This window comes from Protopterus annectens, chromosome 12.part0 (genome assembly GCF_019279795.1).
Source record: "Protopterus annectens isolate FY-2018-M chromosome 12.part0, PAN1.0, whole genome shotgun sequence".
NCBI lineage: Eukaryota > Metazoa > Chordata > Ceratodontiformes > Protopteridae > Protopterus > Protopterus annectens.
In genome coordinates this window covers 1,359,190,226-1,359,207,636 of record NC_056746.1, presented here as the reverse complement: position 1 = coordinate 1,359,207,636, position 17,411 = coordinate 1,359,190,226, and the positions used below count along the sequence as shown (strand labels likewise).

Here is a 17,411-nt window from a genome sequence, read left to right as displayed (position 1 = left end):
GGTAAAGTAGCAGCACACACAGAGTAGCACTGCACTGCTCTTGTCCTCTACACCCTGCTCTTCGCATGGCAACTGCCACCTTCTACCTTGCTTAGCCTTTCCAAATCTTTCACTATATACTTCTCACCATCTTCCACTGCTAAACTCATCTTAGCTTCATGCAAAGAGGTTGTGCTCATTTTCTATTACCTCAGACAGATGTCCTTCACACACACAATGGAGCAGGAGAACCAGGACAGACACCAGCGATATTCCATTGGATCATAGGTGGTCAAAAGTCAGGTTGCCATCAACATGGGTGTCCAAATCCCTCATAACGGATTGCGTGCTTAGGAAATTATTAATGTGATAATTTGTGGGGATGTCACTCTCCCCAAACAGGATGATGATGCATTTTTTAGTACTCAGCTCGAGGCCATGTTTCTGGCACCAGTCATTTATTTGGGTGAGACCCGCTTGGTGGATGTCCACATCACTAATCACTTCCCTAATTTTCTCGATACTACTATTCTCATCATAATGCTCCACGCCCTACCCATTCAACATCACAAAAATGAAGTTTCTTAATCTCAGTCCCACACCCCCCATTGTTATATCAGTCACATAGAGGACCTATTCCAACAGCAGGCTGAGTCCAGAGAGACTTTGTTTACTGGCTCTCCCCTATTATGCTTGCATGTAATCCAGTCATAAAACTGGATCAGGTTTGAATGACAACTAATTCCATCCATGAAACCACATTGGTTTATGCCCTGGAGATTGTTGTTCTCTAATATTAGCACCAATCCTCAGGACTTTTTCTGTCAACTTTCTATGCCATTAGCAAGCTAAAATACTTGTAGTTCAGTGAAATATCCTGCCCACCCCAAAGTATAGGACACCAAAATTGATGTCTTCCTGCCCCATGTCATTTATGTAGTAGACAGGATCTAATAAACATCTCCATCGGAGGAAGGGGGGGTTGCACATACATTTGCTAGATTTCGGAGAACCCTGGGTGGCCGTTCATTTGGTTTTCATCCTTTACAGTGCCTTAAGAGTGACCAATCCTGCCTGAACCTCCTCCCACACTGTCCTAGGGTCTAACCACTCTTCTCTCCATTCTTCACGGCCGACCCCTTCCTCCCAGCACTGCATCATCACCTTTCTGTTGTGAAAGCTGAAAGAAAAGTATTCTTTCAGTACCTCCGAGTTCCTCCAGTCTTCAGTTCTTTCTCTCCCATATTCCTTGGCTTACTCGGCTGTGTCACTTCCCCCCCAAAGAGATCCTACTTCATTTTACACTCCTGACAACTTCCTATCAATTTTAGACTCTGCTGCCTTTTTTTCTAGTCTCCTTCTCTATCTCCTCGTCACCTCTTGTACATCCCATCTTTTGCCTAATCGCTTGTCCCACAACCCCATATATTGCCTGCTAATCGCTTGTCCCACACCCCCATATATTGTCTGCTAATCGCTCGTCCAGCACCCCCATATAGCTACAGTGGTCTTCATTTTCTTTACTTTGTCACATCCTTGCCCACAGCCGTAAGGAGTGATTGGAAATAAGCCTGATTTTACATTTAGGAACAACAAATCTCTCAAAAATCAACTTTGTTATAGACCACTGAATCCTCCTAGCTATGCCCAATCTGACAGAAAAGGTACCTACACATGTAGAAGGTGTATGGCTTGTATATGCATACACACTGGGGGTCATTTCCTTCACCCCCAGCTTGGTTTCAATATTGACACTAGTTTCTATGCGGATTGTCAGACCAAGAATCTGGTATACTTCTGTTTCGGCATCACTTGTTTTCCCTACTATGTAGGTAAGGAAAACGGGGCTTTCAAGGATAGGATCCTTGAACACGTGAGAACATTAGAAATGTGAAAGTATCCAGTGCTTTAGCTATGCATGTTAATGAGACAGGCCCCAGTCATAAGTTCAAGTTCTTTGCTTTAGAGTTAGTGCATACCAATATACAAGGGGGTGATATATTAAACAAGACGGAATCCATGGGACCCAATATACAAGGGGGTGATATATTAAACAAGACGGAATCCATGGGACCCAATATACAAGGGGGTGATATATTAAACAAGACGGAATCCATGGGACCCAATATACAAGGGGGTGATATATTAAACAAGACGGAATCCATGGGACCCAATATACAAGGGGGTGATATATTAAACAAGACTGAATCCATGGAACAGAAATGGATTATTCAGCTGCAAGCTGATAAACCCCCAGGTTTGAACAGCAAGGTACCAATAAAACTTTCCTTAAATAAACCAAGAGCTCTGAAGCATCGTTAGCCCTTGCTGTTAATATAACATCAATTGTTTATCATGATGTACCATGACTACATTTATATCTCCCAATTATGCATTTGGTAGCATATGCATGTCACACAGTTTACACACCATCCTATCCTCTTTATGTTAACTATACATTTAGTATCACGCAGTTTTTATTAGTACCATATAATAGCCATACTAGTTCAACTACTTCAGTCTTTAGACTTTCAATAGATCAACTGCTTTGTTTTTCATTATTGTCCAAGCTGATATAGCAAGGAATCAGCAGGAGTTTGTAGACATTTTATTATTAGTTGCTGCTTTTATAAATGCTGCTAATTATTTGTATAATACTCTGTTTTTATGTATGTATATGTATTGTGCTTTTAAAGGTTGAAATAGTTTGAGGGTGTTTAGCATTGTGGATGTGAGCTGCTTTCAAATGTCAGCACAAAGCAAGACTAGTTTGCACTACAGTGTGTAACCTAACATACCGACTTTCCCTTCCTGTTAGACTTGTTCTTGATTGGCTGCTTTAACATTTGAATAGTCATCTGTTACATTGTGTTTAACATGGTCTGATAAAGCGGAGTTTGTTATCCGTGAAAGCGCTTACTTGTTTGTATTTTTTAGAATAAAAGAATATAAACAAAACAAAGCAAAGATCGTATTTTCCGTGTTTGGAACCTCTGTGGTTGTTTTTGCTGCTACTGTTCTTTTCCTTGGGGTTCCTTTATCAGAAACGAGGTCTCTGTTGTATCCCAACTATCAAAGTGTTACCCGTGTTGAGTCATCTGGTGTCCCATAAGGGACATAAGCCAGCAAGACAATCCATACCCACCCACAGCAAGAAACCACAGGTAGCCTTCCACAATCTTCATAAAGAAATACTTGTGTGCTTGTCCCCCCCAGTAGGCATGTCTCATACCCCAGTCTGAAAGAGGGCAGCAGGCCCCACATCTTCAGTTATCCCCATCTCAAGTCAGCATTGTTAGGCATCCGAATGGTTACTCGGACTCAGGTCCATCTGGGTGATAGTCAGTGCTTTCTCCATCTACATTTCACTGGAAACCTGCTGGTTTTTAGTAGTTCAGTCCCCACTAGGTTAATAAGCTATTTTCAAAGGAGACCCGAGGGCTAGCGCTGTAAAACTTCTGCATCCACTCAAGCTACCACCAACCGGGGCCTCAGTTTATCATCTCACCGAAAGGACGGCACACTCAGGAGTGCAGCATCAGCACTGGAAAAAAAATCAATCCAATTACCTGGTGTGGGAATAGAACCCACTGCCTACTTCACCAAAGGTGAGAGTGTGCTACGCTGTTGAGCTGCGAGACTTCTTTGTATGCAATGCACAACATTAGAATGAAGCAAGATTCAGAAACACAGTCTTCATCACAAACCTTATTCTGACTCTACAAAATTCCTCTAGCCTCAAAGTATTCTAGAAAAGGATTGTCTCAGTATGGAACATAATGCTGGAAAAGTGCTTCTTGTAAGTACTGGGACTATTATATGAAAATGCTGTTAAAATATTTTTCATGAAAGCTCATCTTATACCAAATGTAAATCAGTTTCAAATGTGAATTTAAAAACCTACTCGGACTCCACTGTCTCATTTGGAAATTAAGCTGAAACCAAAAATAGCCAGACATACAAGCTTGGGCCACAAGTGTCTCCTTCAAATACAACTTCGCTACTAAACTTTTATCCAAGCAACCTCTATCGTTAATAAACAAGTCTGCTCATGTCTCTATGCTGGTAAACAATGTTGCTAAACAAAAGTAACACTCTTGAAAAAAATCAGTGCTCTTATTTCATATGAGATCATTCTGAAGGTGCGGCTGTGCAACCGGATCAATGACGGACATCACTGCTGTTACACAAATAATTTTAGTAAGAATGATCCCCGTGTTAATCTGTTGCACTCACTACTACCCCCAACCAGTTTCTCCCTACCCCTCACTTTTGTAACAATTTCATGAGTTTCAATTGACTTTCAAGTGCAGCATGCAGAATCTTCTGGAAGATGGTGTGGGGATTTAAGGGTAGGTACTATTAAACAAGCTGCTTCCTACAGACCATGGTTTGATTCCCTCGGTCTCCCTTTGACTAGTGTGTGGCGCTCAGCAAATCAGTTAACCATGCAACTGGACAATTAGCCTAGGATCCTGAATCATCTCCTGGAGGATGACTTGTGACTATATATGCATCTAATTGATGACACTAATACATCAGTTAACTAAATAATAAACACAAATAAACCAAAGAAACAATGCTGGAAAATTGTTAACAGGCCAGTAATATCTTCCTTCAAATTAGTTCTTTCAGCTAAATTGCATAGGTAGTGAGCATGCCTAAATAGTGCACTTACCACTGGGAACAGCTACAAAATACAATTTTCGACAACAGAACAGAATCAGCACACCATAATAATCAACAATGCTGCTTTATCTAACCTGCATCTCCTTCACGGTTCATTTTCATTTCTCTCAACTCTAAAACCAATGATATGACCAAAAGCCTATGGACAACATGCATATGAAACTGTGATCTCTTCTTGGGATAACATAGGTTGTAGAATGGATCATAGAACTTCTATGTTCTGTTCACAGTTAAAGCCTACGTGCAGTGGATACTGTTGTAAGTTGGATGCAGTCTGGTACAATAAACAAATGTTAACAGAACCAGACAAATTGTAAAACTGTACATAAAGGATGACATACAGTGCACCCCCATCACAGGCAAACCTCAAATGGTCATGCTGTTATTAAACATGAAACTGCAAAGGTTTCCAGCAAGTGACAGGACCAGACTTGTTGCTGCCAATGTTGGGATCTGCATGCTCACACAAACCCAAAGGTCAAGGTTATATAAACGTTGTGATGGCATTAATACACCTAGCAGAAACTACAGAACAGTAGAAAATATTTTGTAAAAATGTTCCAGTCATTGTTGCAAACAACCCAGAAAAAGCAATTAAACACGATAGGGTCGTCTACGTACAATCAGGAGAGAAGTGAAGTATGAGACACATGCAGAAGCATTAAGCTGCAAAGTTTAGATGTGCAGCAGTAATACAGGAAAACAACAGCTAGCACTGAAATGTTCAGCCGTGTTCTAACATGAGGATATGAGCAGGAAGAGAGACCATTAACTTAAGAGGTAGTGACCAAACACGGTGCAAAGGAACTTCTTTCACAAAACAGTAAGAGGATGAGAAAACTATCACAACAATCGTCCAAACTTTGAGAAGTTAGATGTGCCCATCACAGCTCTACTACAAACAAATTAAACAAAAATAAGTACGTTACCACAATTATATAAACACATCACAGGTTTTCAAAGATGCTGCAAGTAAAATCAAGAGTATGATTTGCAATATAGCATCTGGTAGGACCAGACAAAGACCTCTATCAAGACTCTATCCTAAACCAAGCAGGGCAGTTCACATATCTGGTGACGTGGCTAGACAGTCTGCCTCTCCACCCATGCTAATACAACCATAATGAAAGTATCCAGAAACTCCAACTCAATTACTAAAAAGTGTTACACATTTTCACCAAACATTAGGTAATATGCATTTATTTGTTTTGATAACCTGGAATGCCGGTTTAAGTTCATTATTTTGCTTTTAGCTGGTCTACATAAATACCAAGTCTAGTTTAACTTGCACCAAATGGTTTTGCAGTAGCTTGGACCAGACCCTTACCACAGTAAAATGGTAATAAATACAGTGCAGAATACAGAGAGGCATTACAGTACAACTGACAAACACAGCTGGCGCCAGGAAACAGACAAACACAGCTGGTGCCAGACTGCGTTCCTACACAATGGTTACATTTTGTTACCACTGTCTCTACACCAAAATACAATATACCATTAGCATGCACATTATACCTCTCAACTGTCCAGCTTTTTGCCTCATATTTTTGGCCTGTTCTAGCAAATGACAGAGAAATGAAGTCACTAAATAAGGACATACTTTTGAGCTTCAGGCTTCATATCTTTCAGAACATGCACGTTAACACAAATTCTATTATTCTAGCAACTTATAGGTTCATAGGTTCATACTAGGCTATCTGCCCTAGGGCATTTACAAGCCTAGCCAGAATGTGTTTGGCTTTCGCCACCCATTTTAAATTTATTTTACTATGCCCTTTTGAGGTTAGTATACTGTGCCTCTGTCTAACAGTGACACAGAAGTGATACCCGGGGTAAACCTACGATCTCCCATCCACTCAAGATTCCTCTTGAAGAGGGTCAATGAGGGACTCTGCCTAACCTGGACTGGGATTTTATTCCAGAGTGAAGGGAGCCTCTGGGTTATGATTCTGTCCCTCCAGCATGTCCTATTTATTTCAGTGCTGAGGTTCAAGTCTCTCAAGCGCGTAGCTCGATGGGATTTGGATTTTCTGAGGTGCAGCATGTCCATTAATTCCGGGTTGGACATGGCTTTATACGTCAGGCACAGATCGCCTGTGAACAGGCGGTATGCCACTGAGTAGAGCTGGTGTTTCTTTAACCGGGCAGCATATGGCATCTGTTTGAGCCCTTTGATCCTCTTGGTGAGGTACTTCTGGGGTCTTCCCAGTTGCTGCAGGTGTCTGGTAAGGTACACCCCAAAAGGGGCATTGTACTCAATTATGGGCCTGATGAGGGATGAGTAAAGAGGCACGATGACCTCCCCTGATCTAGATGTGAATCCCTTCATGATTAGGTGGGCTATATAAAGTTTTTCTAACCACTTTGGCCACATGGTTGTCAAATGAGAGATTGCTATCAACTTGGGTCCCCAGGTCCCTAATTACTTCTTCTGTACTTAATGGATTACCACCTATATGGGAAGTTGTGGGCACTTTGTTTTGCCAAAGGGGATGACTATACACTTTTTGGCATTTAGCTTGAGGCCATGGCTCTAGCACCAGTTGTCTGTTTCTATGAGGCCCTTTTGGAGGATGCTTGCGTCGGCTGGAGAGCCTATTATGGCGCCCAGTTTGCAGTAATCTGCGAACTTGGTCAGCCACAGTCATTCCGTGTTGGCCTGTACCTCCGAGAAACATATACCGAAAAGAGAGGTCCCAGGACTGAGCCTTGTGGGACATAAGAGCAACATCTGAAATCTGTCCACATTTTTGGGCCTTTGTCCCCCATTATTTTATGCTTTGTCCTGATTTCTTGGGTTAAGAGGTTGAGAGACATGATGCACACTGATTTGATAAGAAAAAAGAGGATTAAAGCATTACACCACCAACTACCCAGTGTTGCACAAGTGTGACAATGGTTTGTAGAAATAGTGAGCATTATTTACTACTGAAAGGAGGATCTTAGCATTCCTCAAGTGGTTGCTCTCTTGCAGGTTCGCATCTTGGCGCTCTTCTGCAAAGAAGTCTGCTGAAAAGGGGTTGTTTATTGAACGAGACATATTATTACATTAAAAACTGGAAAGAGAAAAATAGTACAGATCATGAACATACAATCTAGTAATAAGTTTTGCAGTATAGTATATGATCCGTGTCTCACCTGTAAGTCAAGCTTGGACCCTGCGCCCTTCTAGACATGCTCCATATCCTACAATCTAGTAATAAGTTTGCAGTATAGTATATGATCCGTGTCTCACCTATAAGTAGACATGCTCCATATCCTACAATCTAGTAATAAGTTTGCAGTATAGTATATGATCCGTGTCTCACCTATAAGTCAATCTTGGACCCTGCCCTTCTAGACATGCTTCATATCCGTAAGAGTAACTCCTTATTCACTACCTGCTCAAAGGCCTGAATCTATTAGTCTCCCAGAGACTGCCCAGTTTCTGGAATAGACTTGCCATACACGTCAAACAGAGCACCTTGCTGACCTGCAACCTTGATTTGTGGGATGGGAGACCACAGATTTGTCCCAGGGGTTCTACCTGTGTCCTTCACAGCGGTGACAGGTGCTGACTGAGGTTTCTTTTTTGGGGATAAACTCTTGGCTAGGCTTGTAAGGCCCCATGGCCATTAGGCTAGAACCTCCTATGATATACATATACACACATTTATAAATATTTATATATTAAATATATTTATAAATGTACATAAACACATTTCTGCATGTGCTCTTGAACATTAGATACAAGACTTACTGCAACACACAGCAAGAAAGATGACAAGTTTGTAAAAGCTACAAAGCAGCTCCTGTACCTAAGAAAATTTAAACAAATGTATTTGCTCCAAGGGAAGAAAAAATAGGTCAAGCTTATTTACAGACTGCAAGCCCAAAACACCACCCTTTCTAAAATCTCCTCCAAATACTTCACCAGTATTCTTAATATGCTACGCTAAAGCAAATACTCCAATTCTTCAATTGCAGGAACAAGTTACCAAAACAGAGACTGCAATCCTACACATACTGGTATCACAACAGAGGCACTTTCTGAGGAGCAGCAGTAAACATGCGATGGTATGCTGGCATGAAATCCACATCACGAGCTTACAGCTACAAGAATGTAAATTAAGTTGATCTGACAGAGTAAAGACAATAAGCTATGGTCCTGTCTAATGTCCTGCATACTTCTGAAGTCATCCAAGTTCATGAACATGAAAAAAAAATGAAAGGGTTGTTTTAAACCAAAAGGCACAATGAATCTCAGTAATGCAGAAGTGCATTCGGCTACAGCATATCCCAAGACAATCCATACACTTCTCTGTGATGAGCAAGCAACAGAGTACATGGGAAAGAACTTCAACCCGCAGCTTACAGGAATTCATGTCTGAAACCAAAGGCAAAACACATCAAGCGCCTTGTGCCTAGAAGATGTAGATTAAGAATAAGTAAACTGAAACAGGTTTTAGGACATTTAGTCTGAAATTAGACAGTTTACACAGCAATTTAATACACTGACCGGTGAGAATTGCCAAATATTTACAAAACTATATTTTGTTTTTTTAAATACCTTAAATTACCTTGGTAACATTTCTCCGATTACTTTCACTGCATCACAGCAATGCAAACTAATTTTAGTAATCACTACCAATGCAGGACAGGAGCAATGGGGCAACTGCCAAGTGTTTACAACAAAATGCACAAAGTTGCAAAATGCAACATTCCATCTACCTGTGTGTGATTTATAGTACGCACTCTAAAGCTGTGATAACACTATTAAATTTCAAGTAAACAGAGCTTCTTAAAGTGAAATGAAGCACCAATATGGACATTAATACAACATAAAAAGATTTTTCTTTAATGTCAAATAGAAAATAAAAATTTTATTTATTTATTTTATTTTACATTTGTTGACCGGGCTAGTCCAGCTGGATATATGTCCATTTTCAGTAGAGGCCCGGGGAGAAAAGCTCCAAGACAGATACAAACAGCCAATAAGTAATTGTTACATAAAAAAAAACAATACGTAGACATAGAAGATACTATATACATTTAACAGTAAAATAACACAAAACTATATACAAAGTTTAGAGCAAGATAATACAAGTATACTAGTGGCTAAAAAATAGTATCCAGGTTCTTACTAGATACTTATCATTGAACTAAAGAAGATTAAATTAGTGGAGAGAACACTATACCAACTACATACAACACATCAATACCACCTATGATGAAGCTGTATCGTAGAGAGTAAACGATTCCAGTTAGAAAGTCATCTAACCTACCCAGTCCTGCAGTTAGTGATCAACATCTGCTCTGTCTTGTTCCTTCTCTTGACAGGCTAACCATTCTACTACAAAAAGTGAAAATGGCTCCCTGTGTTCCCTTTCTTTCTTAGTTCACCAAATGCTACGTACTGAGTTCAATAACTTTGCCAATTTTAACAATTACACCCAACTTGTGCAGTTTTCGTAGTTTACTGGTAATGCATGCACAAATGTCTACAAATTATTTCTCAGTCAATCTCACCAACATTTCCTAAATCTTACTCTCTTATTTTCCAACAGAATACTACTAGGCAGGCAGTTTATAACAGTTCCTACTTAAGTGTTTTCTGTGGAAGAAATGGTTAGCATCCCCAGCCAAACCTGTCAGGATTATACAAATAATTCTAAAGATTCGGATATGCATTGTCGCTCCATGCAGAACCTCCGTGAGATCTGAGAAAACGTCTCTAAATTAATCCTAGTTTTAAATTCTACAGCTAATCCAGTCCAGTGAATCCAACACCTAGCTAAGTGCACTTGCATCAAAGTAGACGACGTGCCTCTGCCAACACCTTCAATGTCTCAGGGTCACCTGCCCATTATAGGCTGGTCCTGCATACCCCCGTCCAGCTCTACATACATTTTCACACTTTATAACACTGTAACATTTGTGCAGTTAAGAAACAGTATAAAAATAAAACGATCCCACTTGTCAAAGGCACACCTGCTGAGGGGGTTGCATCCGTCTGCAGCTCATAACACATCGTTTACTAGTACAGTCCCAAACTTCAGCACTTACCTTTGCAAAGGCACATCTATACCCAGCGAAAGCGAGCCCCCTCCAAGCCCAGGGGTGGGCTGCACTACATGATTCCCTATTGGTAATGACTGCTTAGCAAGAGGGGCTGGTGTCACCGGACTTAATGGAAAAGAGAACCCAAACTTGTCCTTGTTTCCGGTACTGGGTACACGGTGCCCCAGCTCCGGGGACATGAGCTGGACTGAAGACACCACCGTCTGCGGACATGGCCGTTCAGCGACTTCCAGATGAGCATTAACCGGCTGCGTCGTCACCAAGGGCCGTCCGTCCAGGGAGATACTGCTGAGAAAAGAAAGTGCAGCCTGTCGTCTGCGCGAGTCCTGGCGTCTCCGTGCTGCGAGCCGCTGCTCGTGAGGTGTTCGACCACCACTGCTATTGTTAGTGCCACTCGCGCTACGTGAACTGCACGCAGCAGCGGCCATACTCCAAATGCAAACGCTCAAACCGGTCCAGCAGCGAGCGAGAGAGAGAGAAAGCTCCGCCCCCATAGGTATCTACACTTCTCATTGGCTGTCCCGCTGTTCCGTAAAAACAGGTAGTAGAACCTGAATGGCTGCCAGCTTAACCAATCATTTGCTTTAGCGAAACAAAGCGTTAGGACCGAATACACCAGTATTATTATTTTGGGGCTAACTGGGGATCATTACTAACAAACTGGTTTGGTGTTTTGGTGGCGTTTGTCTTCTGGCATCAGTGCAGGAATGAGGAGTGAGGACTGTTCACTGAAACTGATCTTTAGCTGGAGCCAAGTTAGAAAATATTAACAATTATTCACGTCTTGTATTGTTTAAAATTGTGCACTCTTTTTGTTGCTGTGTCTTTCAATTTATCCCGGTTAGGGGTCGCCCCAGCGGAACTCCGGTCCGCAAATGTTTGGTAGAGGATTTTTACGTGCCGAGTTACCAGCCCTGACGCACAACCTTCAACGAAGGCATGCCCATTCACGTATGCCTCCATACAGAACACGCTCTAGCTGAGAATCGAACAGGACAACGTCTTACTGTGAGGCGACAACGCTTGTGCACTCTGGCAGGGTTTAATAAATGGATGTACAGATTCCCTACCATTTACCACCTACGATACCACTGTGTTAGCGTAGCATCTACGGTTAAGAAATACTGACCAGTTGCTTCTTATTAAACATTACTATCAAATGTACTGGCTAGATGTAATCTGCACTCCAGATTATAGCTAAACTAATATTCTTAAGTAAAACAAAGTTAAAAGGAGAAAAAGAGAAAACATGGCATGATCCGATCAGCAGTCACACAGTAGTAAAAAGAACAAGAGAATTCCATATCTGATTAAAACATTGGTGGTTTAAAACACAAGGGGGTACAGCCTCAGGGAGGGTACTGACAAAGTACAGAATCAGTAGTGAGAGATTTGGGCACCCAGGTTGATAGCAACCGGACTTTTGACCACCATGTTCCTTCCGTTGTACAGAAAGCTTTCTACATACCCCATCTCATAATTAAGGGCATCTCATCCAGGGACAAAGAGGTCATAAAATTCCTGTATTCTTCCTTTATAAGGCCCATTATTGAGTACAACATCCCCTTCAGCATGTACCTCTCAAAGCACATGCAGCAGCTGGAGAGACCACGGAGGTTCCTCACCAGGAGAATCCAGGGTCTCAAACACCTACCTTACACAGATAGGCTAAAAGCCCTATTGCTCCACTCAGTTTCATACAGACTCCTCTGAGGTGACCTCTGTCTGGCATACAAAGCAATCTCAGACCTCCCTCCTTCATGGGACTGCTGCATATCTGTAAGTCAAGCTCCACTTGAGCAACCCATGTGCGCGACCTAAACCTGGTCTGTGATATCAATAGGATTGGTGTCCCAGAGACTCCCCCATCTGGCTAGGCTTATAAGGGCCTCAAGGCCAATAGCCTAGTAACCTCCTATAATCCTATTAAAACCAGCAACCACTCTGACTCCAATAACTAATGCCCAACGTTTATTCACAAAATCACAGTAAAAAAAAAAAAAATCAGGTCAAGCGCTTTCGTATTATCACTTCTTCAGAACTTCTTCTAGTTATTGGAGTCAGAGTGGTTGCTGGATTTAATTGTTGTGTTGTACCACTCTTCACCCTTGGTTTTATTCTCCTATAATCCTATGATTCTGTGAAGTGTAAATGGTCATAATACCCAGCAGTTTGGGAATATCTATGAATCTGTGCTTTATAATACTTCTGTTATTTTTATAATCTCTAACATCTTAATGAAATATGCAAATAGGGTGGCTCAGATAAAGATGATGTATAACAGGGGATGAAGCCCATCACTTTTCTCAGCGGTGGTGGTGCTGCGGTAGCATTGTCGCCTCACAGTAAGACGCTGTCCGGTTTGATTCTCAGCTAGAGCGTCTTCTGCGTGGAGACATGCGTGAATGGGCGAACCTTCGTTGAAGGTTGTGCGTCAGGCCTGGCAAGCCGGTACATAAAAATCAACTGCCAATCATTAGCGGACCGGAGTTCCACTGTGGCGACCCCTAACCGGGAAAAGCCAAAAGACAAACAAACAAACTTTTCTCCAGATGCAGCCAGGATATGCCATTAAACAATCATATGAGGTCAGAATGATTAAATAATGAGCTTGTTAATGAATGAAGGATGTGAGCTTCTAAAGAGTTTCATCATATAGTCCAGAGTTTGATGCCCTCAGTCTCCATTTACCTGGGTGTCTCTAAGCAATTCTGTTAAGTAGAAAGTGCTGTTGGGTTGCCTCTGACAATTTATTTATTTTATTTATTTTTATTTTACATTTGTTGACCGGGCTAGTCCAGCTGGATACATATCCATTTTCAGCAGAGGCCCGGGGAGAAAAGCTCCTCGAGAGTACAAAACAATGTATGACGTTAATCAAATAAAAACAGTAAATAAATTCACAGTTTAAGGAATAGAAGTACTATATACAATTTAGCTATTTTATGCAAAAAGAACATATTGAAATAAATAGTTGGGTAAAAAATAAGTAAATAAGTACAGTACAGGAACATGCTAGAAAGAGGTGTGTTAACATAAGATACTAGAGTGACAAAGAGAGATATTAAGATATAAGAGAGAGTCCAAATTAGTTGAAAGACAAGTTAAGCTTCTGGAATCCAGTATGCAGGTAGATTATGCAGACATTAAGATTTAGAAATTTAGTGAGAAGACAAGAGTTGTTAGTCTGGGTTAAGACAGGTGCATAGCCAATGTGTTTTAAGGTAGGAGTTAAGCCTGATTTTGAATTGTGTAAGTGATGGTAGTGAGGTTAGGTCGCTGGGAAGAGAGTTCCAGGTTTTACCAATGGTGTTAGAAAATAGAGAGTCCCCTGCCTTGTTGTTGGCTATGTGTGTTAGTACTAGCATTTTAGTAGCTGAGCAGGGTATTAAGGTTACTGTAGGGAGTGATAAGGTTGGTAAGAATTGGTGTGTTACTAGGCTGATACAGGATTTTATAGGCAATTATTAATTGATTAAGTAGAAGTAGGTTGGGTAACTCTAGCCATCCAAGATTTTTATAATTAATACAGTGGTGGGTCCTAAATGTAGAGCCAGTTGCAAATCTTGCAATATTGTTGTAGGAGACTACTAGTTTGTTCATATTGGTTTTTGAGAGGTTAGTATAAATAGGGGAGGCATAGAGGAGGGTAGAGATTAAGTGGGTCTGGGCAATAGTAGATCTAGCTAGTGGGGTAAGAAAGGATTTGATTCTATATAGTGAGCCTAGATTTTTGTTAACTGTTTTATGGTATTGTTTATGTGGGCCTCAAAGTTAAGGTTATTGTCAATTAGTACCCCTAGGAGTTTTGTGTTAGAGTCAGGGGATATAATAGTTCCATTGTTAGAAGTGACAGTAAAGTTTAGAGGTGTGTGTCTATGGGTGGGAGTAAAAAGTAGAAGTTTGTTTTTTTTAGGATTTAGGATAAGACATTGATGTTGTAGCCAATCCTCAACTGTGTTAAACACTTTTTGGGTAAGAGATTGTAGTTCTGCTGGATTTGGGGCTGCGCAGATTAATGTGGAGTCATCAGCATATTGTATTAAGGAGGCCTGAGGAATAACAGTGTACAGGTCATTGATAAAGAAGGAGAATAGAAGTGGTCCTAGTATAGAACCTTGGGGGACGCCTAGTGAGATGGGGAGAAGGGGAGATAGGTTGTTCCCTCACATGACTGCTTGTTGCCTATTGCTTAAGTAGGATTCAAACCATTGTATAGATAGAGCATCAAGGGACAGATTTTTTAGTGCATTAATGAGAAGTTTATGGTTAACCATGTCGAAGGCTTTGGACAGATCAATAAAGAGGGCTGAGGATAGAGTGTTGTTATTGCAATTTTTATTTATACAGTCAGAGAAGGATAAGAGGGCAGTAGTAGTACTGTGAAATGGCCTGAAGCCATGTTGGCAGTTAGCTAGTAAGTTGTTGTCTATCAGGTGTTTTAACAGTTGCCTATGAATGCATTTCTCCATGATTTTCGCCAAAGGAGAAAGTATGGCAATAGGTCTGTAATTGGATAGATCCCTAGAGTTTCCACCTTTATGAAGGGGGATAATATGTGCAATCTTCCAGGTGCTAGGAATTGCACCTTCTGAGATTGTTCTGTTAATCAGAATGGAAACTGGGTAGCTAACGCATCTGCTGCTTTCTGCAGATATTCAGCAGGTAGGAGATCGGCAGCAATGGTGGTAGGTTTGAGTTTTCGTAGGAGGGTACGGATGAGGGATGCAGAGATGGGTTTGAGATGAAATGGGGGAGGTAAGGTAGTATTATGGGATGTTAGAGGTGAGCTATTGGGAGATAGTTGGTTGGAAAGAGACTGAATGGTTTCAGTGAAGAAGGTGTTAAAGGTTCTTGCTACTTCCTTTGGATTGTCCTGGTCTGCACCTACAGGTGGGGGGGTGACAGTACAACCTGGGTGTAAGAGAGTATTTATACCTGCCCAAAATTTTTGGGGGTTACTTTGCTGGGTATTTTGGAGTTGTATGTAGTACTTTCTTTTATCTAACAGTATTGATTTTTTTGTGTCATTTCTTAACTGTCTGAACTTGATGTGATCTTCATGGTTTTTGGTAGTACGCCATAAGGTCCAGATTTTATTTCTAAGTAGCATTTTTTGTTTTGTATCTTTTGAGAGCCAGGGGGCTGGTTTGTTTCTAATTTTAATGGTCCTTTTTAGAGCGTGGAGGTCGAGAATGTTTAGAAATTTACTGTTAAAGTAGATTACTGCTTCCTCTAGGGGTAGACTTTTAAGGGGTGCCCAGTTGCATGCTCTAAGTTCGTTTTTGAAAATATCAGGGTTAAATTTTGTTTTATTCCTCACTGCTCTATAGGTAATTGGATTTTGGATATCAGTCTTGTCTCTGATTATGAAGGTTAGAGCATGGTCGCTTATATCCTCAGGGAGAGTTCCTACTTTATAGCTTAGGTGATGTCTATTTATTAGTATCCAGTCTAGGGTGCTTTCAGTGTTGTTCTGTTTATTGGTCCTTGTGGGGGAGGTTATAGTTTGAATAAAGCCATGTAAATTAATATGGGTAGAGGGTTGTTCTGAGGTACAGCTATTCCAATTTATATTAAAGTCTCCGAGTACTATTGTCTCTTGGGGATTGTTGGTTGATAGCCAATTCAGGATATTTTCTAGGTTGTTTGAGTTATTCCCTGGGGGAAGATAGACGGCAATAATATAAATAGATTTATGGTTATTGAGTTGGAGTTTGGAGATAAGTATTTCCTCATTACTAGTTGGAGGGGGCTTAGAGTCAATTGAGGTAACTTGTAGTCCAGACTTGTAAAGTATTGCTATTCCGCCTCCCTTTTTAGCTAATCGATCTTGTCTTAATGTGCTATATCCTGTAAATTCATTGTCTTGTATAGATGGTTTGAGCCAAGTTTCAGTAAGACACAGGATGTCAAATGAATGTACATCTATGAGAGCATGTATTTGGGCAACTTTGTTATTTATGCTTCTTATATTAAGATGGGCTATTAATAGTGAGTTGGGAGGTCTAATAAGGGATTGGGTGGTAGTAGGGGTTGCTATATGGGTAACTGTAGGAAGTGTAGGGCTTGGACCGGGATTAGGTTGGATATCGCCATCTATTATTGATTGGAGTTGGTAGTTAAGTGTGATTTGTAGGTGTTTACATGTAAGGAACAGAGATTTCTTGGCTTGAGGCCGATAGTATTTAATGTGATTTAGTCTGTGGTATTTTGCCGATAGGTAGGTTATTGTACTAGGTGTGTTTGAATGAGAATGAGTGTAGGCTATGGGAGTTGAGGAGGTTTGCTTTGTGGGGTGGGAAAGGTTTATGTACTGGAGGTGTTCATAGAAAGTAAGTAGATAAAGTATAATAAGAAGAGGTGTGATGAAGTATTGAAGTAGGAGATTCCGTTTAGGATAGGTAGATAATAGTGGCATAGTGTCAGTGTAGAGAGTAGTGGAATGTTAAGATGAATAAGTTGGATAGTGTAGGTGAGTATTGGGTGTGGAGTTTCTGGAACTTAAGGTGTGGTCTCCTATGATTGGTATTAATTGAAGGGGAGTGGTTTAGATGAATAAATGTAGAAGCAGTGGGGACGGGTGGGAATAGGGGGCAGGGAGGGGAGCGGAGTGAGCCCATAGGGCGAACGGAGCGGGATAGAGCCAGTGAAGGAGAAGGACCCCAGGAACAATCAGTGAA

The 17,411-nt window shown here is 41.0% G+C and overlaps 1 protein-coding gene across 1 annotated transcript in view; it reads right to left on the bottom strand.

Annotated features, from left to right (window-relative positions):
* The window catches only part of CABLES2 (Cdk5 and Abl enzyme substrate 2), a gene marked incomplete in the record, with an annotated part of 260,612 nt that extends 249,405 nt beyond the window's left edge, over positions 1-11,207 (bottom strand). The window contains 1 exon segment of the mRNA XM_044090409.1: positions 10,714-11,207. Coding sequence (XP_043946344.1) covers positions 10,714-11,156 — 443 coding nt within the window.
* Positions 11,208-17,411: the final 6,204 nt, after the last annotated feature.